General features: G+C 37.2%; 1 protein-coding gene across 1 annotated transcript; it reads left to right on the plus strand.

Annotated features, from left to right (window-relative positions):
- Nucleotides 1-987: 987 nt before the first annotated feature.
- On the plus strand, nt 988-2472 carry LOC113294918 (class V chitinase-like). The gene is made up of 2 exons (XM_026543289.1): nt 988-2129; nt 2251-2472. The coding sequence occupies exons 1-2, from the start codon at nt 1025-1027 to the stop codon at nt 2271-2273; spliced, it is 1128 nt and encodes a 375-aa protein (XP_026399074.1). The 5' UTR covers nt 988-1024; the 3' UTR covers nt 2274-2472.
- The last annotated feature ends 16351 nt before the right edge of the window (nt 2473-18823 follow it).

Below are 18823 nucleotides of genomic sequence, written 5' to 3' on the forward strand. Positions count from 1 at the left end.
TCCTGCAGGCCCATGACGGGTCAAATTTTCCGAACACCACCATACTATAGGCTTCAGGTATGTTCTTACAACCCTAACGAGGGTTCAAGGAAAATGACCATTATATAATTTGATATTTGATATTTTTCTAAAAAATAGTGTCTTAGATTTCAAAAAGGTAATACCTACAAGAGATAGCAGCTAGAAAAATTATGTGATAGTGTTCCTATTAGGGGGAGATGGGGGCATACGCCCGCTTGCCAACTGGTTTTAAGTGTCCATTTTTACTACATCCCCATAAACTTGCTCTTTCATGTGTTCTATTTTTTTGGTTTCAAACTTGCTCTTTTGTTCAACCTCCCATTAAAAGTGGATGGAAAATCATAAAATTCTTCAAGCTCCTCCATTACAATCGTACTAAATTGTATGTTGAAGAGGGCCCTCAACTGGCCCTATCATTTGATCTGAGTCTTCGATCTTCCTCTTTTTCAACCACATTTATTGTCATGACAGCACCAGTACACTTGACCCTGCTGAATTAAAGGGGATTACCACCGTCGGACCCCTTACATTAAACCATACCGAGCCAGCGGGACCACGAAATAAGTGACGAAGACTGGCGGCAAAAAAGAATGGGACCAAGAAATTCAGAGCAAGTAGTACGAGTTACCCAACGGGATACGTTGTCGACTCACATTTGAGCCTGTGTTGTGGACTAGTAAAACCCTTGAGGTTGCATAGTCAGTCATTCACGTAAAAGAAAAATGATGTTTATGGATATCCATCAAAGACTAGTAGTATGCGGTTTCGTATAAGGGAGATGCACGGGGTAATATCTTATCTTAAATTCAAATAATATACGCAACAGACAGGATGAGTAGTAGAATTCAAACAACGTGCTTAGAACGCAAAATCAAAGTCTTTTTCTAAGACTTTTATCTTCATATACAAACATAGGCCAGCAGCCACATACGTGCATGCCCTAGCCTTATATATAATCCGGTGTTTATCCCCCTAATATCTTAAATCAAAATAGTCCATTTCAATGGCTAACACAATGATTAATTCAATCCTGTTCTTTTTCTTTTTCTCATCTACCACCATGTTTGCTTCAACTTCTGCTGCTGATATAAAAGGTGGTTACTGGCCTTCATGGTTACAAAACACACTTCCTCCATCAGCTATACCTGCCTCTTATTACACTCATGTATTCTACGCTTTCGCCGGAATCAGTTCATCAAAGTACCAGCTAGTTGTAAAACCAGAAGACGAACAATGGATGCCGATTTTCACTACGTCTCTTCATTCGAAAACTCCAAGTGTAATCACTATGTTATCCATTGGAGGAGGAGATTCAAGCAATCGTGCTGATTTCGCTGCCATGGCTAGTAGTCCTTCTAACCGTGCAAATTTCATCTCTTCCACAATTCAAGTGGCTCGTAGATATAATTTCGATGGACTTGACCTTGACTGGGAATACCCATTAACTCAAGCAGCCATGGTCAATCTAGGAACTCTCCTCACAGAATGGCGTGCAGCAATTAATGAAGAAGCTGGTCGAACAGGAAAGCCAAGACTTCTTCTAACTGCCGCTGTTTACTTCACGCCGAGCGCTTATATTCTATCAAGCGAGCTCACAACCTACCCGGCGCAAGCAGTACGCGACTCCCTCGACTTTGTCAACTTAATGTGTTATGATTATCGTGGAGACTGGGATACATCTAAGACTGGTGCACATGCTTTGCTTTATGACCCTTCAAGTCAAATTAGTACTAGTGCTGGAATTCAGGCATGGATAAACGCCGGTTTGCCGGCAAACAAATTAATTATGGGATTACCAATGTACGGGCGAACATGGAAGTTGAGGGATGCAAATGTGAATGGAATTGGTGCACCTGCAGTCGGGGTTGGTCCAGGAGGAGGAGTTCTAACTTATGCAGATGTGGTAGATTTTAACGGAGTTAGTGGGACTCAAGTGGTGTATGATGCAAGGACAGTATCTATGTATTCTTACCGTGGAACTGATTGGGTTGGATATGATAGTCCTACCACTATTGATGTAAAGGTTAAATATGCTCGAGATAATAGACTCGGTGGGTATTTCTTCTGGCGAATTGGCCAAGAAAAGAATTGGGAACTCACCACCCAAGGTAAGAAACACATTTGACACTTACAAAAACCTTATCTTGATATCCCCATTATCTGTGGTTTGAAGTATTTGTAGATGTGTGATTCTGTCAACTAATCTATTTTGATTTTGGTTTCTTGCAGCTTTAAGGTCATGGGCGAGGTAGACATAATCCACAGGCACATGCAGGACATACAATACCGTCATCAGGCTTGCACATCTACATAAAATAAGCAAATTATTGCGCTTAGCTACTTCATCGCCATTGTTTATGGCATATATGTATGTATTGTAATCTCATTACCAAATGTATTTACTGAATAATAGTGCAAGCAATGAAAGAAAATAAGGAATCTCGAGTAATATGTTGGACTGGAGAACTAATAATATTAATGGGATAACCACCATCGGTCTTCCTTCCATTTCAACCACAAAACAGTCGAACATATAAATTTATTATGTCACTACAGCACCAGTACGTAGTAGTTAGGCCCTGCGGTAGCTGAACTAATGGGATAACCACCATCGGACCCTTAACGGGACAACAAAGAAAGTGACGTTGACGAAGAATAGCAGTGGCAAAAGACGAAGGGACCGAGTCAGGGCTAGTCGGACAAGTGACCCAATGGGATACGTGGTCGACTAGTAAAAAGATTAAACATGTGTCTAGGACGAGTAAACCAATTGCGGATGCGTTGTCAGTCATTCATGCAAAAGGAAAATGATGTTTATGTCTTCATCCAAGACTATGCAATTTCCTTACGGAAATGCTAGCACCTTATTTCAAACGTTGGTTGTAGAATTCAAATATCATTCGCAAATAATACCCATATAATATACTCAACGGATAGGATGAGTAGTAGAATTCAGACAATGTAGATAGAAAACTGCAAAGTGATCCATTTAGCCGGTAAAGTTGCTAATATTACATGTACCGGGTGAAAGATTTGTAGAGATGAATATATATATATATATATATATGGAAAATAAAAAACTTCAACTGCTCCATCAGAGGCCTGCTGAGTCGAAATTTAAACGGAAATTGGATCATTTGTCCAAATATTCTTAACACCAGTGGCGGAACCAAGATTCAAGACTGGGGTGGCTTGGGAAAAAAAATATTCGCACACTCGTAAAAGGAAAAAATTTGTGATGCAAAAAAAAATACCTATTCCTAGTTCCTAAGGTAGAGTAGGAGATGAAGGGTGTGACTTCATTGTCGATAGGCAGGGAACAATGATGGGACTGGTTATTTAGAGTAAACAATTCAGATCAACAAGACAACTTTAGTAATCCTGCAAACACAAACAAGGAAATACATGTACAAAATCCTACACAGCACATCGTACATCCCCTGCGCATAGCCGTCCAGTTGGTTAAAAACTTCAACTGAAGCATCTTTGTCCTCCAAGATATCCAAAAATCTGGTCATTTGAGCATAACATAATACAATAGGAAATAAAATTGAGTTAAATTTAACAAAGAATGATTGTTGGAACTGAAATGGCACAAATAAAAAAACAATTATATACCTGAAAACATGAGTTCTCTCGATGAATCAATGTAGTGTTAAAGATTAACCCGCAAATGTGTATTCATAACTGACTGCAAGGGTATTGATTTAGTCATTCAGGCAAAAGACTCCGCTATGATGTTTCTTTGCATGCCCTGTAACGAATATACTGAAACAGTCTCTCAAGTCTCAACAACGTTTCCTCCATTGGCGGATGTATGCATTTCTTCTCTCTCTTTTTTCAGCAGTGATTTACTATCCTCGTGTTGTTTCGGTTGCTCTCTTGGCTTACGGCATGAAGCATGGATAATTCATTAATTTGTACCTTTTGTGCCAAAGTTGTGCTAAGAAAATGAATTACAGAGAGAAAGGTGAAAACCGCCGATCATAAAAAAGGGGAAGGGATGAACACCCAGTTATGTAGCAAAAAATGTGAATGAGGCAATATAAAGCTCGAAAATGTAATCATTCCAATTTTTTTATAAAAATAAACGGTAGCAAATACACATTCCTGAAATTCCAACCAAAACCCAACCCCCCTAAAATACCAAACAACTGAATCAAACTTAAGCATCCAATTTCAGAAAGAACAATAACTCTTCAACACTCTGTTGTGCACGCTCCTTTGATACATACAAAGTCTTTTCAAAAATTCGTAGTTAAATAACATCAAAGATTAAACCTAAAACTTTTTAAGAATTTTTTTTTTTTTTAATTATACGAACCCTAGTGAAACTAACCTAATGTTAAGAAGCCGGTGCCCCTTTTCAAGAAAATAATCAATTATAAGCATCTCATCTGTAACCCATAAGATCACATTAAATAAGCTAGATCACCTTACCTAGGGTTTCTTCTCTTTGCCTATTTCTCCCGCTCGAACAGAAACAACAACAACAGTTTCCTACCCTGGCTTGGCTATTGGTTACCTGGGATTCAGCTAAAATAAGCTATCATCTACTACCTATGTGAACAATTTTTTTTTAATTAGGGGTGGCTCAAGCCAGGGGAAGCCTGTGCATGCTTCCGCCCCTGCTTAAAACATGGTTTAAATGGACGAGTACAAATTAGTATGGGAGGAATGGACATCAGAAAAATAGCAAAAATGATGCTGGATTCATCGTGGCATAAACTTAAAAAATAGTGAGGATGAAATTGAATGCATCCTGATGTAAATCAAAAATAAAAAAAAGTATTTGAAAATAGACAGGATGAAACTGTTTACATCCTGACTATTTTTATAATCTCCTCCATTTAAACAGTATCAAATTTTACATGTCTTTTTCACCAAGAAATTATTGATTTTGGTCTTTTTAACCAATTTTGTGTAATTTAAAAACAGATCCAAGTTCTCACGCAAGCACAACAGATTGTGATAAGTCATCTAACAACCTAATATACTCTCCAAGGGTACGTACATCCTCAAATGTAATTAAGGGGTTTATTTTGACAACTCAAGCAACATATATTGATGGGGAGCAAAATTCGATACATAGATTTTTTGTAATTAATGGATTTCCGGATTTCTTGTAATTAATGGATTTCCTTCGACAAATTTTACTTGAACTCTCAAACAATTAAAAATCAGCAAACAAAATCTTTTGTTGGGATAGCAAGCTTGGTGCACAGATCTTCTATTGTTGTCATAGACTAATAGTCTATCATACATTTCCCTCAAAGTTGACCACCAGATAACAAGACGTAAGAAACTCCAAAACAGCATCACCTCATTGGAACATCCTTTGTACATTTTTATAAACAACTGACAGCATTCTAAGAACTATGATCCGAACTTCTAGACCGGGACGGAGGCAACAAGGGACAAATGGGGTCCCAAGACCCCACTTGATTTTGAACTTTGGCTAGAATATGCTTGATATTTTCGTAATTTTAACGAGTTGCTGGGGCAAATATTGTGGTAGAGTTGAAACTTGTATAGCTAATGGGGTCATAGTGCAACTAATATCGTCTTACATCTCGTTTTATCACCCGACTAGCTCTCTTAATTAAACTAAAAACAACAAATGGACCATATATGAGATTCCTTGAGGATGACTTGGGACTTAAAACGTACCGTTATACATTCCGGGCAACATTTGCAATAGTATTATAAGCATTAGGTGGACTGAAGCAAAGTTCTATTATATCACTACCTTGGTAGTAATTAACTTAGCTAAGTTAGTAAATCAGATTTGCATCAAGAACTGTACACACCATTTGTTGAATATTTATAGATCTGCATTGAACTGATAAGACTTAAACCAGTGTCATTGCGATATTGTGTAAAGTTGATAACGTTTCTTTTTTTCCTTAATATATAATTTTTCTCTATCTGTTATATTAAGTTTGTTCATTTTGATATTTTTCATTCTATATATTGAGTACCCTCTCTGTAAGCAAGTCACAGTCGTCCACTGGTATTGCGACCCGTTCTAAAAAAAATTCGCGGCCTTCGACCGCCTAACCAGTTAGTAATATTCTAACCGTAATGTACCCAAGAAAAAATTACGAGTCTATTCATGCTTCGGTGGTTTCTGCAAGTTTATCTAGTTTTAATACTAGTGCGCGTGGTTTTGTAGTACCTTGAACTAGTTTAGAAAATCATTCGGTAAACGGCGCCGAACAAATTTATTTGACCCCACGATCTAAAAGCGCCGGCTCCGTCACTGTTTCTAGATCTTTTAGATTTTATTTTTATCATGATTATTGGTAGTTTTAATACTAGTGCGCGTTGTTTTGTAGTACCTTGAACTAGTTTAGAAAATCATTCGGTAAATGGCGTCGAACAAATTTATTTGACCCCACAATCTAAAAGCGCCGGCTCCGTCACTGTTTCTAGGTCTTTTAGATTTCATTTTTATCATGATTATTGGTAGATCATAGAACTACACGGATGCAGAAAGGTTTAAACGCATCACAATTAATGGAGGGACTCATGGATAATAGCTCTGGAGGAAGAATAAGCCAGAGTGGAATTATGCAGCCATTGCGAAGAATATTGCAGTTAGAGAGGAAATCTCCGATTGAAGAAGATTACATTAGAAATATAAAAATTATCAAGTTCATAGAGAGAGGAACTGGAGGTTTAATATCTTGGTTAGCTTTGAGTCCAAAGATTATGGGTAGGTTAAAGAAAACGATGGAAGATGCGGCTGAAAATGGTGAGGGGAAGAACAAATGGACAGAAAGAATAGGAGAAAATGTATATTTGGTACAGATTCAAACTAATGGAGTTGGAGAATACCTGCGGATCTCAAGATTGCGGATCTCAAGATTTATAAGAGATGAGGATGGAAAGCAATATAGTATATGTTTACCAATTGGAGAAAATAAAGAATGTTGGTCCGTTATGGCTGAAGTTCTTACAGAATTCACAGAGGCCATTGTAAACAAAGAAGTAATCTCGTTTTCATCTCAGAAGGATTACCCAAGTCTAAAATTTACAAAAAAAAGAAAAACACGGTCGGTAGGAAAGGGTTGGTGACGATCTCACATCAAACACCTTGGACTAAATTGGTAGGTGTGATTAAAAGGAAACTTCAGACTAGAAGATTTCTTGATTTTGAGGATGTTAATATGTTAACTGCGTCAATAACATTAGAAGAATAGGAATGGAAAAGATTGTGGTCTCCTGTTATTTGGGTTCATAAAGGAATCATAATTAAAATATGTAGGTGCATTGAGGAGGACAGTTCTATGCAGGAGAAGGAGCAAAAGACTGAGTCTAATGGTGAAGTGGTGCAGGAGAAAACTTTCCCGGTTGAGTCCTTTTCATTAAAAGAGAAGTGGTTAAAGGTCAAGGGTCTGCCATCAAAGTGGTGGAGTTCTAAAGTCTTTACTCAAATTGGTAATGAATTAGGAGGAATGTTAAGAATATCCATGGAGACGCTATAAATCAAATTGAGGAAGAATATGCATTACTTTCGTTTATCCATTGATGGCGGCTTTGAAGGAGTTCCTGCGGTGCTGCTGATTGGTGACGAGAAGGTGTTGCTAAAGATAGAATGGGATGCGGATTATTCTACTGATTCTAAGATAACTAATTCTAACTACATTAGGCAGATAAGTAATTTTGATGCGTTATTCAAGGAGAATCAGATTTTTGAAAGTACAGGTTGTTTCTTCTTCGCGAAGTTTAAGGGGAAAAACAAATGGTCAAGATTGAACGAATCCAAGGGCTGTGGATACTCAGGAGATTCAAAACCTAATTCTGCATGGGTCGGGTCAGATTATTCAGGAATACAAACAAGGGAGTTGGGTTTACATATCTAAGACTAACATAAGGAGTAACCTGAACGAATCTAATAGTGAGGCACAAGGGAGCCCATTAAGAAACTCGGGATCCAGATTCTATGTGTTACATTCTGGTGAGAGTAAGCGTAGTGGAGAATCGATAGACTCTGAAGAATCACATGTTGGAACAAACAGAAATGACATGGAGAATGCTGTTGTGCAAAATTTGAAGAATGCCAAATCAAGCACAGAAGATGGAGAAAAAGGTAGTCGTGCAGACTGTGGATTCTTTATTTATTTTAGCTTACAGCTATGGCCATATAGCTGACAAGGATATAGCTACTCTGAAAACAAAGATGACAGATCTCGTGCTAAGATATTAAGGCAGATTTCGGAACTCGAATGAGCAAGAGAATGAAGAACAAGTTCGGGAAGGTGATGATAGGGATGGAAAAGACTCGGTGGGAGATAATCTTCCAATAACACTGATATGGTTGGATATCAGACAAGGGACGAAGCAACCATGGAAGAAGGGTTAGTACAGGAGCAGCTAGGTGATGATAGATTTTAAAATATTATGCTGGAATATGAGAGGTTTGAATGATTTCGATAAGATGACAACTCTGAAGAATTTGATTGTTAATCATACATGTGTTATATGTCTTATTCAAGAGACAAAGATGATGAGATTTACTAGCTGGTATGTTAAACAACTTTGGTATGATAAAAATTTTGAATTCACTTTTATTCCTTCGGTAGGTGCCAGTGGTGGACTACTATCTATATGGGACAACAGTAGATTTCAAAAGGAAGATGAAAGAATTGGCCTAAACAACATTTCCACAGTTCTTATGAACAGAGTAAATGGCTTCAAGTGGGTAATCACTAATGTTTATAGCCCATGAGATTACAACTTGAGGGAATTGTTTTTGGAGGATTTAGCTGAAATTAGCCATTGGTGGAATGGTCCTTGGTGTGTGGCAGGCGATTTTAACTCAATTTAGTATGATGAGGAAAGGAACAAAGGTGAAGGTGATAGTAGAAACGCATGTTTTTGAATCATTTTATTCGTCAGCAGGAAATGATAGATCAACCACTCATTGGTGGATCTTACACCTGGTCGAATAATCAGGCAGAACCTTTACTTTGTAGACTGGACAGGTTTCTATTTAATATTGGTTTTGATGAAGCCTTTCCTGGTGCTCTTCAGTTAGCTCTTACTAGAACGAACTCCGACCATAACCCAATTATGGTTACTACCAATCCTTCGGTGAGCAACAAGCCGTATTTTAAGTTGGAACGTAGTTGGGTTGAACATAAGGATTTCTATAAGATGGTGAAACTGTGGTGGGAAACAATGGATTTCCAAGGAGCATCGAGTACATTTTCTTTCGGAAAATGCAAAATTTGAAACATTTCTTAAAGCCGTGGGGTTTACAAGAGTTTGGAGGTGTTAAACAAGAAAAGATTTCTTTAACTGAAAAGATAGGTGAGTTAAATCTTCTTGAAGAAACTACGGTGCTTCTTCTTTAGCAACAGGTTCTTAGACTAGAATGTAAAACGAAGATAAGAAATATTGAAAGGCTGGAGGCTAGAAAATGGCAATTACGGGCGAAACAAAATGGATTCATATGGGGTGATGCTAATACTGGCTACTTTCATAGAATAGCAAGTGCCCGAAAGAAAATGAACACTATTGCTAAGCTTCAAATTGACGGGGTGGACTGTTTGGACCAAAGTTTAATCAAAGAAGAGATAAGGAGCTACTACATTAATCTTTTTTCAGCTCACAAAGATATCAGCTCTTCCTTGGATGATTTTCCATTTCCGGTGGTAGGTGAAGATGATAGATTCTGGTTGGAAAGGATTTTTTCAGAGGATGAAGTTTGGGAAGTTGTGAAGAAGATGGGTTCAAACAAATCTCCGGGGCCAGATGGTTTCACCTCGGATTTATACAAGAAGTGTTGGGATATCATAAAGGCTGATTTCATGAACATGCTTAATGATTTCCATCATTTTGGTTCCTTATACTGGAGGTTAAACTGTTCTTTCCTTACTCTCATTCCGAAGAAAGAAGATTCGTGTACTCCTAAGGATTTCAGACCACTTAGTCTTATAGGAAGCGTGTATAAAATTCTCTCGAAGGTGCTAGATGGAAGATTAAAACTTGTGATGCCAAAGCTCATTTAAGATTTCCAAGGGGCTTTTATTCATGAGAAGTAAATTTTGGACGGTGTTTTGATCGCAAAGAGTGTGTTGATAGTAGAATTAAATCGAAGAAGCCTGGAATTTTGTGTAAGATTGATATGGAGAAAGCTTTCGACAACATCAATTGGCATTCTCTTATTCGCATTCTATATAAACATGGCTTTGGCGAGAAATGGATTTCTTGAATAAAGTGGTGTGTAACGTCTTCTCATCTTTCAGTTTTGGTGAATGGTGGCTCAACGGAATGATTTAAGCCTTCGAAAGGCTTAAGGCAAGGAGACTCTCTTTCTTACTATCTTTTCCTGCTAGTGGTTGAAATTTTGGGTAAGTTGATGAATGATGCAGCGCAAAGGGGTCAGATTACTGGATTCAAAGTTGTTGAAACTGGTAATGTGATTTCTCATTTACAGTTTGCGGACGACAGTCTCATTTTTATTGATGCTAATGAGGATGAGGTAGCTAGACGCTTTATTATCTTGTCTTTGTTTGAATCTTTAACGGGCATGAAACTTAATCTGGACAAGAGTACTATGATACGCGTAGGAGCGGATGAGGTTATTGGGGTGCTAGCTAAGGAGCTTGGCTGCAAAACAGAGGTTCTGCCAATTAAGTATCTTGGAATGCCAATTGGTGCAACTTCAAGAAATACTTCAATTTGGGACACTGTTTTAGAAAAGATGGCAGAAAAGTTAGCATCATGGAAGAAGAAATTTTTGAACAAAGTAGGTCGACTTGTGCTTATTAAGAGCTTCCTTGCTAGTCTATCGGTTTATTTCTTATCTCTCTTTCACTTTCCATTCTGTGTAGAGAAGAAAATGATAAAATTGATGAGAAATTTTCTATGGGTTGTTGTGGAAGGTCGTAAGAAAATGGCTTGGGTAAGTTGGGATAATATCAGCTTAACTAAGAAGCAAGGTGGTCTAGGTGTGAAGAATTTTCGTATAACTAATAAGACTCTTCTAGTTAAATGGGTATGGCGCTATACTAAACAAAAACAAGCATTATGGAGAACTATAGTCCAACAGAAAACTAAGGCTGATGCAGCCTTAATTATATCGGTTGATGAGAATGATATATAAGGTAGGAGCTTATGGAGAGACGTAACCAAGATAGTTCCAGAAATTCATAGTTTGGTTACATTTAAAGTTCGAAATGGCAAGGGGATTAGATTCTGGTTTGATTGATGGCATGTTATGGGTTGCTTAAAGGATGTCTTTCCAGTGATTTTCAAAGCCTTTTCGCGGAAGTATGACTCGATTTCACAGATGATTAGAAATGGGGAATGGTATGGAACTTTTAAACATCGACTAAAATCCAACGAACAACTTGAATGGGATCTGTTACGTCGGGATATTGGACCAGTTCCTAGACTTGTGGAAGAACAAGATGAGGTTGATTTCGTTCCTAATTACAACAACAAATTCCGCTATGATACCCTGGCTGGAATCATTCCAAACTGTTCTTTTTCAAGGTTTCTATGGAGAAACTATATTCCTCCAAAAGAAAGCTTCTTGGTTTGGGCTATTTGTCATGAGTCGCTGCCTACGAGAGCAATGCTTATGCATCATAGAGTTAATCTGGATAACACGACATGCCTGCTTTGTAATGATTCCTTGGAGACTACGGATCATCTGATGTTGCATTTCCCTGTCACGTTCAAAATACGGGATTACTTCATAAAATCGCTGAAGATTTCCTGGCCTTTGCCTGGTACAGTTCTGCAATTACTTGAAGCTTGGGATAATAACATCTTTTTTGGTAAGTGTAAGCAAGTTTGGAATATTCTGCACTTTGCAATATCAAAAAATTTTAGAGCAGCAGATTTGTTGACAAAAGGACCCATCTGGAAGCAATCCTTAGAAAAGCTAGATTTAACAGGATTGACTGCTTGATCTTTCATAATTTCCTTTCCCCTTCCAACGACAGGTTACTTAATTAGTAGGAACATTTTGAGATTCTGGTATAGTATCTGCTGCAATCATTGCAGAATCAAGACCCATAGTAGTATCATCTGATTGTCTTGGAGACGAAGAAAGATTTGTTGGCATCATTAATCTGGAGAACGAAGGATAAGCAAACTTAGATTTCAAACCGTATGCTTCTTTCTTGGTTTTGAGCTCAGCTATCCACACAGGACAAGTTTATTCTTTGTGATCAATTATGCGGCATGAAGTACAGAAATTTTTTGGAACCTTGAAGTATCTGCATTCTATTAGAAAAGGCTCAGTTCTCCCTCTGGTGACAAGGGTAATTCCACCGGAAGAGATTTTTAAACACAAATACGCACACACACTTTCACATTCTTCTTAAGGGGGATGATTTCCAAATGGGGTTTTAGCTTCAATAAATTCCCCCATTATGAGGGTGATTAATTTCAAATCATCAAATTTTGTGCACTCCTTAGGCACATTACATAAGATAAACCACATGAGCTCTTCCGTAAAGGAAAGTTGAAAATTTGTCGGCCAACAGGTTGGTGATACCACTTTCAGAACTATCAGGAATCCACAAGCATACCAAGGTCTTTGCTCATGAACTCTATTAAAATCACACTCTGCTAGAAAACGAATCAACACTTTGTTACGTAAACCACTGAAAGTAGCAACAGTAGGAGATTGAGATATGGGCCATTGGGAGCAAATATAATGACGAACAGAAGAAGTAAGAACTAAAGTTTCACTACATATGTATCCCACCATAAACCACCTAAAATTATTATTGTTCTCATCCAAAACTACTTCTTTATCAATAAAGACAGGCTCAGTAAGAGTCATTGGGAGGGTAAGTTTTTCAGACATTAAGGAAGAAATGTTTTGAACTTCAAAATTTGAGAGTTTTTCTTTGTATTGGGTTGTAGGTTGTTCCATGGAGAGATAAATGGATATGATATGATAGAAATAATACATCTTATAATTGGCTGATATAAAAAAACATATTTGAACTTGTAAGTATAGGATGCTTTTGGAAGTTTGATAATGACTGATCATAGGTATGTGAAATGTAAGGTAGATACACAACCTTATTGTTGACTGATCCTTAAAATGGGAAGTATCAGAAGTTAAAACTATGTTTCTTTATAGGAGTCGAGAAATAAGATGAAAAGGGGCAGTTATTTTGGCCTTATTGCTAGACTCCCAGATACTGGTACGGCTAGCTACAACTACTTTATTATCATGGTTATCATAGGAAATATTCGCTTTTACGTGGGATTGACAATGATGCAAGATTGAAGAAGAAATTTGGTAGTAGAGGGACGTCATCAAGACGTAAACATTGGTAGGTGGGTATTGAATGCAGTTGTTTTTTGTGGCTTCATATGTGATTGGTTTGAGAATACTTCCACTGGTTATTAAGTTAGTACTTTTGGGGTATTGAGGTATAGGAGGGAAAGGCTTTTGGGTGGAAAGTAAAATAGTAACTTGATAAGATATGGTGTGGTAAAAAAGTAGTGAAAGAAATTTTTGGATGGTTTAGAATGAGTATGGACCATGTTTGGGTTGGTTATAATGTGCAGGTCTGACATACCTTGGTGGTTGATGGTGCCTCTTGATAAATGTTGCTTAATTTGAACCTACAAAAAATCAAAGATTTTTATTAATACACAATTAATCTTATCAATATTTGGTGAACCAGTAATGCGCAGTTTGATGGTAATTCTGAAAGGGTTAATGGGACATGAAAGGTCTGGAGATAGGTTTTGACTAATGCATTGAATAGGGTAATGATGTTTCTGGAGAAGGTGCGAACAACCTTGAATAGGCGTGGTTAATAAAGAGACGGGACGTTTAACCAAACGTCTTAAATGGACATAAATGGTAAAAATTATGGGTCTATAAATTTGGTGGATTAGCAGATAAAACTTATTATAGAAAAAAAGGCCAGAAAAGGAAAAGATTAGAGAGAGATTTATAAATGGAGAGTTCAGATAATCATGCTTCATCTTCTTCATCCCCTCCACCAATGTTTATGATTTTGTAAGAGATGTTGCTCGAAGATTAGGAGATGGGGAGTTAGAGAAAGTGAAGAATGTTGTTCAGGCCGAGATTGACTGTCGAAGAAGAGAAGAAGAGGCGAAAAGGGAGAAAGAAGAGAATACTTTTGAGTTTTCTGCATGTAAGGAGAAAAGGTTAGCCAGAGATGAACGAAAGAGGGAGGAGAGATTGGAGAAGTATGGGATGAAACGGTGTGGGAGTGCGGCAGAAACTGATACGGATGAGGATGAAGATGGCAGTTATGAGTACTTTTTGGAAGAAATAGATTCAAGTGATGAGGATTCAGATGTAGCAGAAGAGAAGCGCCGGATGGTGCAGTATGAAGAGGATAAATTGTATAGACGCTATCTTCAGGAGAAGGCCAATCCTTTCATATTATCAAGGACCATGCATGAAGGTGAATCTGACAGAGAGGAAGACGAGGAGATTCTTGAAGATGAAAGTGATGCGAGTGTTGATTCTGATGCTTCTGAGACTTCTGGAGATGGTGGGTATGGGCCTCCTGCTTCATCTGGCAGTGAGTATAGTGATGAGGAAGATAAGGGGAGCTACGATGGGGAAGGTAAATGATAATCTCTCCTGGAGTACCAGTATAAAAGCCTTTGTCATATTTTGAAAAAAAGTCTGACAATGATCAACAAGTTTTTTTCTATAAATTTATACCGGTGCTTGCTCCTAAACTTCTGGATCTTACTTTTTGTTAATACTTGTCTTGTTTATGTTTCTTTTCGAGTGCTTGTTTAAGTATTTTCTATGATGTTTGTTGAACTCTTGTTGTGTAGGGGAACTAGTAAGAATTTGTGGGTAGGTAGTAATTCTGGTAGTAATGAAAGTTGTGAATTGAATATCTTGGTAATTGATGCTCAGAGTTTGAGGTTGAAAGTCTGCAGTGTAGTATTGAACTGCAGCAATTTTGCTTTAGGAATGTAAAAATTCGGATGAACAAATGTGATTTGGTGTGGTAATATCAATGCTTGTTTCAGTAGGCTTAAAAGCTGCACTTGTTGTATGATCAATCCTGAATTTGTAATTGTAGTAAATGCTAATGGTGATAATGAGAATCAAGAGGAGAATAAGAATAAGATGTTGAACAGTATCAAATTGGGTACTCAAAAATTGAATTGCAGGGAACATTAAGGGAGAACAAGAAGACTTACGTCACAATGACGAATCAGAGCTCAAAGAGAGAGAATATCATAATTTAGTGTACCCTGATATTATCATCTCAGATTCAATGATGCAGTGATTTTAATCTAAAGGATAAACAAATTATCCTCAACGATTTATCCAAACCCCTGATTCCTTTTCAATCACCTAACTCGTTGTACATAAATCGATTCGGAAAATCAATAGAAACAGAAATAAGCAGAAAGGTAATAAATGACGGTTAATAAAACTCATATGGATTGCCACTTTATCCAACGATCAGAAATCATGATCCGCATGACATTAGTCTAACATATACTCCCTGAGTTCCATTTTAGATGATGTTTTTGGAGTTTTCACGCAGATTAAGAAATGGAGAGAGATATGAAGATTTTCCATCTATACCCTTGAGAAAAGTCTTCGAATATTAATTTCTATTAGTGCATTTAAAAATAAACATATAGTTCCAAGACCAAATGTAAGGGTATTATTGGTAGTTTTGTGGAAAAATATGAAAATTTTCAAGTATTGTAGAACAAAAAAATAACCCTAAAACATCATCTAAAATGGAACGGAGAGAGTAGAAAACTAAAATGTGCAATCCAACGGATATTAACACAAGAGTAAAATCCACACGGATTACCACTTTATCGAACGACCACACATTCGTTTTAAATTGGAACAACATTTCAGGCGGCAAAATTCAACTAGACTATAGGATCTATTTGGAGGCAAAAGTTCCCACCAATTTTTTTGAAATAAGTTAAAATAAGAGCCACTTGTATTTCGGTCCAATAAGGAGTTGGTTGTCGTTGGCAGCTGGAAAGATCGCTTACTTTTCTTTTTTTGGAAGCATGAAATTTAACCCATCCGTTCTAATTTAGATGATGTTTTTGGAGTTTTCACGCAGATTAAGAAATGAAGAGATATAAAGATTTTCCATCTATACCCTTAAAAAAGGTCTTCAAACATTAATTACTATTAGTACATTAAAAAAACTTATAGTTTAAGAAAAAAAGTTAGGGTGTTATTGGTAGTTTTGTGGAAAAAAATGAAAACTCTTAAGTATTGTGGAACAAAAAAGTAGTCTTAAAACATCATCTAAAATGAAACGGAAGGAGTATTAAACTACTAAGAAACTATTACACGAGGGTACATAATACCCCAAAATTCATCAATTACAATAAGATAGATTAATGGTAAACATTGAATCTCCAGTAACATGATATTGAAACAGAATAACGGTCTTGAGGTAGGATGTTGGTGTCGAAAGTGACAGTTCGATCAATGCTTTCCACATGTACTTTTGATGCAAGATATCTAATCACACTGAGGTAGGATGGAAAGATTGCTTACTGAAGCGACACACTGACACCATGGAAGATATCTCATCACGTGTTGACTACTTAAGACTATTCGATAAAAGTTAGAGCAGTGTTGTCCCGCCCAGCTGCGCGGGTCTGGTTTATAAGCAAGCAGCTTATTAGTCGTTGGATTCTATCATGTACGGCTGGATTGGTTTGTTTTTATTTTCTCTAAAAACTACAGCTGGCAAAAGTCTGTTCATTCGAAGTAGGTCATTGTAGTTTATTTGTAATTCATCCTAAGTCCTTTTGTTTCATCATCAAGAGGTTTGCATAACTACATCCAACAACAGCTAGATAAATATATGAATGAATTTACTCACATTCCAATCAAATGCATCGGAAAAAATATTATCTTGGTTAGGATCATGTCTGCAAATCCAAAACCCAGTACATTGAAAACGTCTTAATGTACCCATGTATTGATTTTGATCACCATTAAATAACATAAAATATCTAAATGAAGGATTTCTCATCACACTCATTATCATTATTATTTAAGTCTTCAAATGTGTATGAACAACCATGTTGGGTATTTTGTTGCTGTAAACTTCATAATAGTATATATTAGATAAAAGAGAGTTATTTTGCATTCTTCATCTCTTCTCTACTGTCTTTCACTCGAGGTTCATACTGTGGCATGATAACACGGCATGTGGATCGAAGCTTTTTAGTCCAAATTCGACATTCGAAATACCGCAGCTAACCTAGTTTTAGTTCACTCTCCCGTTTCTTTCTTATATAAAGTACCATACTCTATCCACTTCGATTACTTAGGTTGTTTTTTAGAATTATAAAGCAATAAATTCAAATTTGTGATGAGCATTCCATTTGGTCACAGTCAATTGGATTTTCTACCGCATCACGTCACCTAATAAACAATGCAACAACCCACAGTTGCAAGGAAAATGCAGCATTGAAGGAAACCATAATAGAAACTGATGTTAGTTGTTTCCTGATTCTTTAATGATGATAGAGGAGACAAAATGTACCATTGATTGTAACTGGCTAGGAATTTAATTCTTAACAACTCAATTGTATACGGTGGTGGATCCATTGCAGTAGAGGAAGCTGCATATACAAAAGATGAAGAAAAAGGACATAGTATGAAATGATTTTTCTTTAAAAGGATTTATTTCCAGTAACAGAAGTTTTCCAGCTGTATTTAACCGGAAAAAACTAATTCATTTTCATCCAACGGCTGATGAGAAGATCCTACGACTAATAAGCTGCTTGCTTATTAATCAGTCCCGCGCAGCTGCTCGGGACAGCACTGCTTTAAGAATTAAAAACTCTGACTCTCTCTACCGGACGGACGGGTGGTGGCTAAACTTATGCTCAAACAGGTTCGACCAACCCAATACATTTTGAATCGCTGGTCCTCCTATCTTAAAGTAAGTAGCTACTAACCCTAGGAGGCTGCTGTATCTTTACCCGGAAAAATATTTTACCGGCAAAACAACCATAGTGGTCGCTAAAATTAGATATATATTAAAAGCGAGCTAGTAATCGGGTAGTCACAGGTTTAGTTGCTTCAAACATTGAAGCGACCAAAATTTCAAGCAGTCGGAAAATTATAATCGCTTAAACTAGGTTTTCTTGTAGTGAGCGAACCTAATTCTTGTAATAAGGAGAAAGGTCAAAACTTAACAAAAGCAAACTTCCTACAAACACTGCAAAGATAATTCTAATGCATCATTTCTTCTTTATCGACTCTCTACGCCCTCTGTCAAACTTTTCATTGATAGGCTCATCTTTCCGGCCTAGTTTACATAGTGATAGATGTCTAAAATACCTAATTTTATATCTAGTATTTATGCTTTCTTTCTTATTTTTCTTATAAATTATGTATCTTATGTTTGCTTTTGAGTTTACTAGGTGTAATGAAGTCATTATGAACAAAAGAATGAGAAAAATGTCCATCTGGAACGTAAAGGGCAAAAAGGCTAACTCACAGACGAGCTATACTTGGAATCGGGCTAGGATGTGGAGCGAAAGGAGAAGAAACCAGCCATTTTGAGCAATAAGGGTTTTTTAGTCATTTTGCAGGCGTGTGATATCCGGAGCCCAGTCAAGGACAAGGGACAACCAGTTGAGAAATGCTAAAAACGCCCATGGGTGTTGATAGTCGTCCCATACTATTTGATCCAACTTGGTCGAGTTTTCAGACAGAAGTCATTTTTTCTCCAGCCGCAAATGGGAGTGGATGCTGTGATTTTGATTTGTGAGAGGAAACTGAGATTCGATATTTGCAAGCAATTGG

The sequence above is a fragment of the Papaver somniferum genome, chromosome 7, assembly GCF_003573695.1.
Source record: "Papaver somniferum cultivar HN1 chromosome 7, ASM357369v1, whole genome shotgun sequence".
NCBI classification, from domain to species: Eukaryota; Viridiplantae; Streptophyta; class Magnoliopsida; order Ranunculales; family Papaveraceae; genus Papaver; species Papaver somniferum.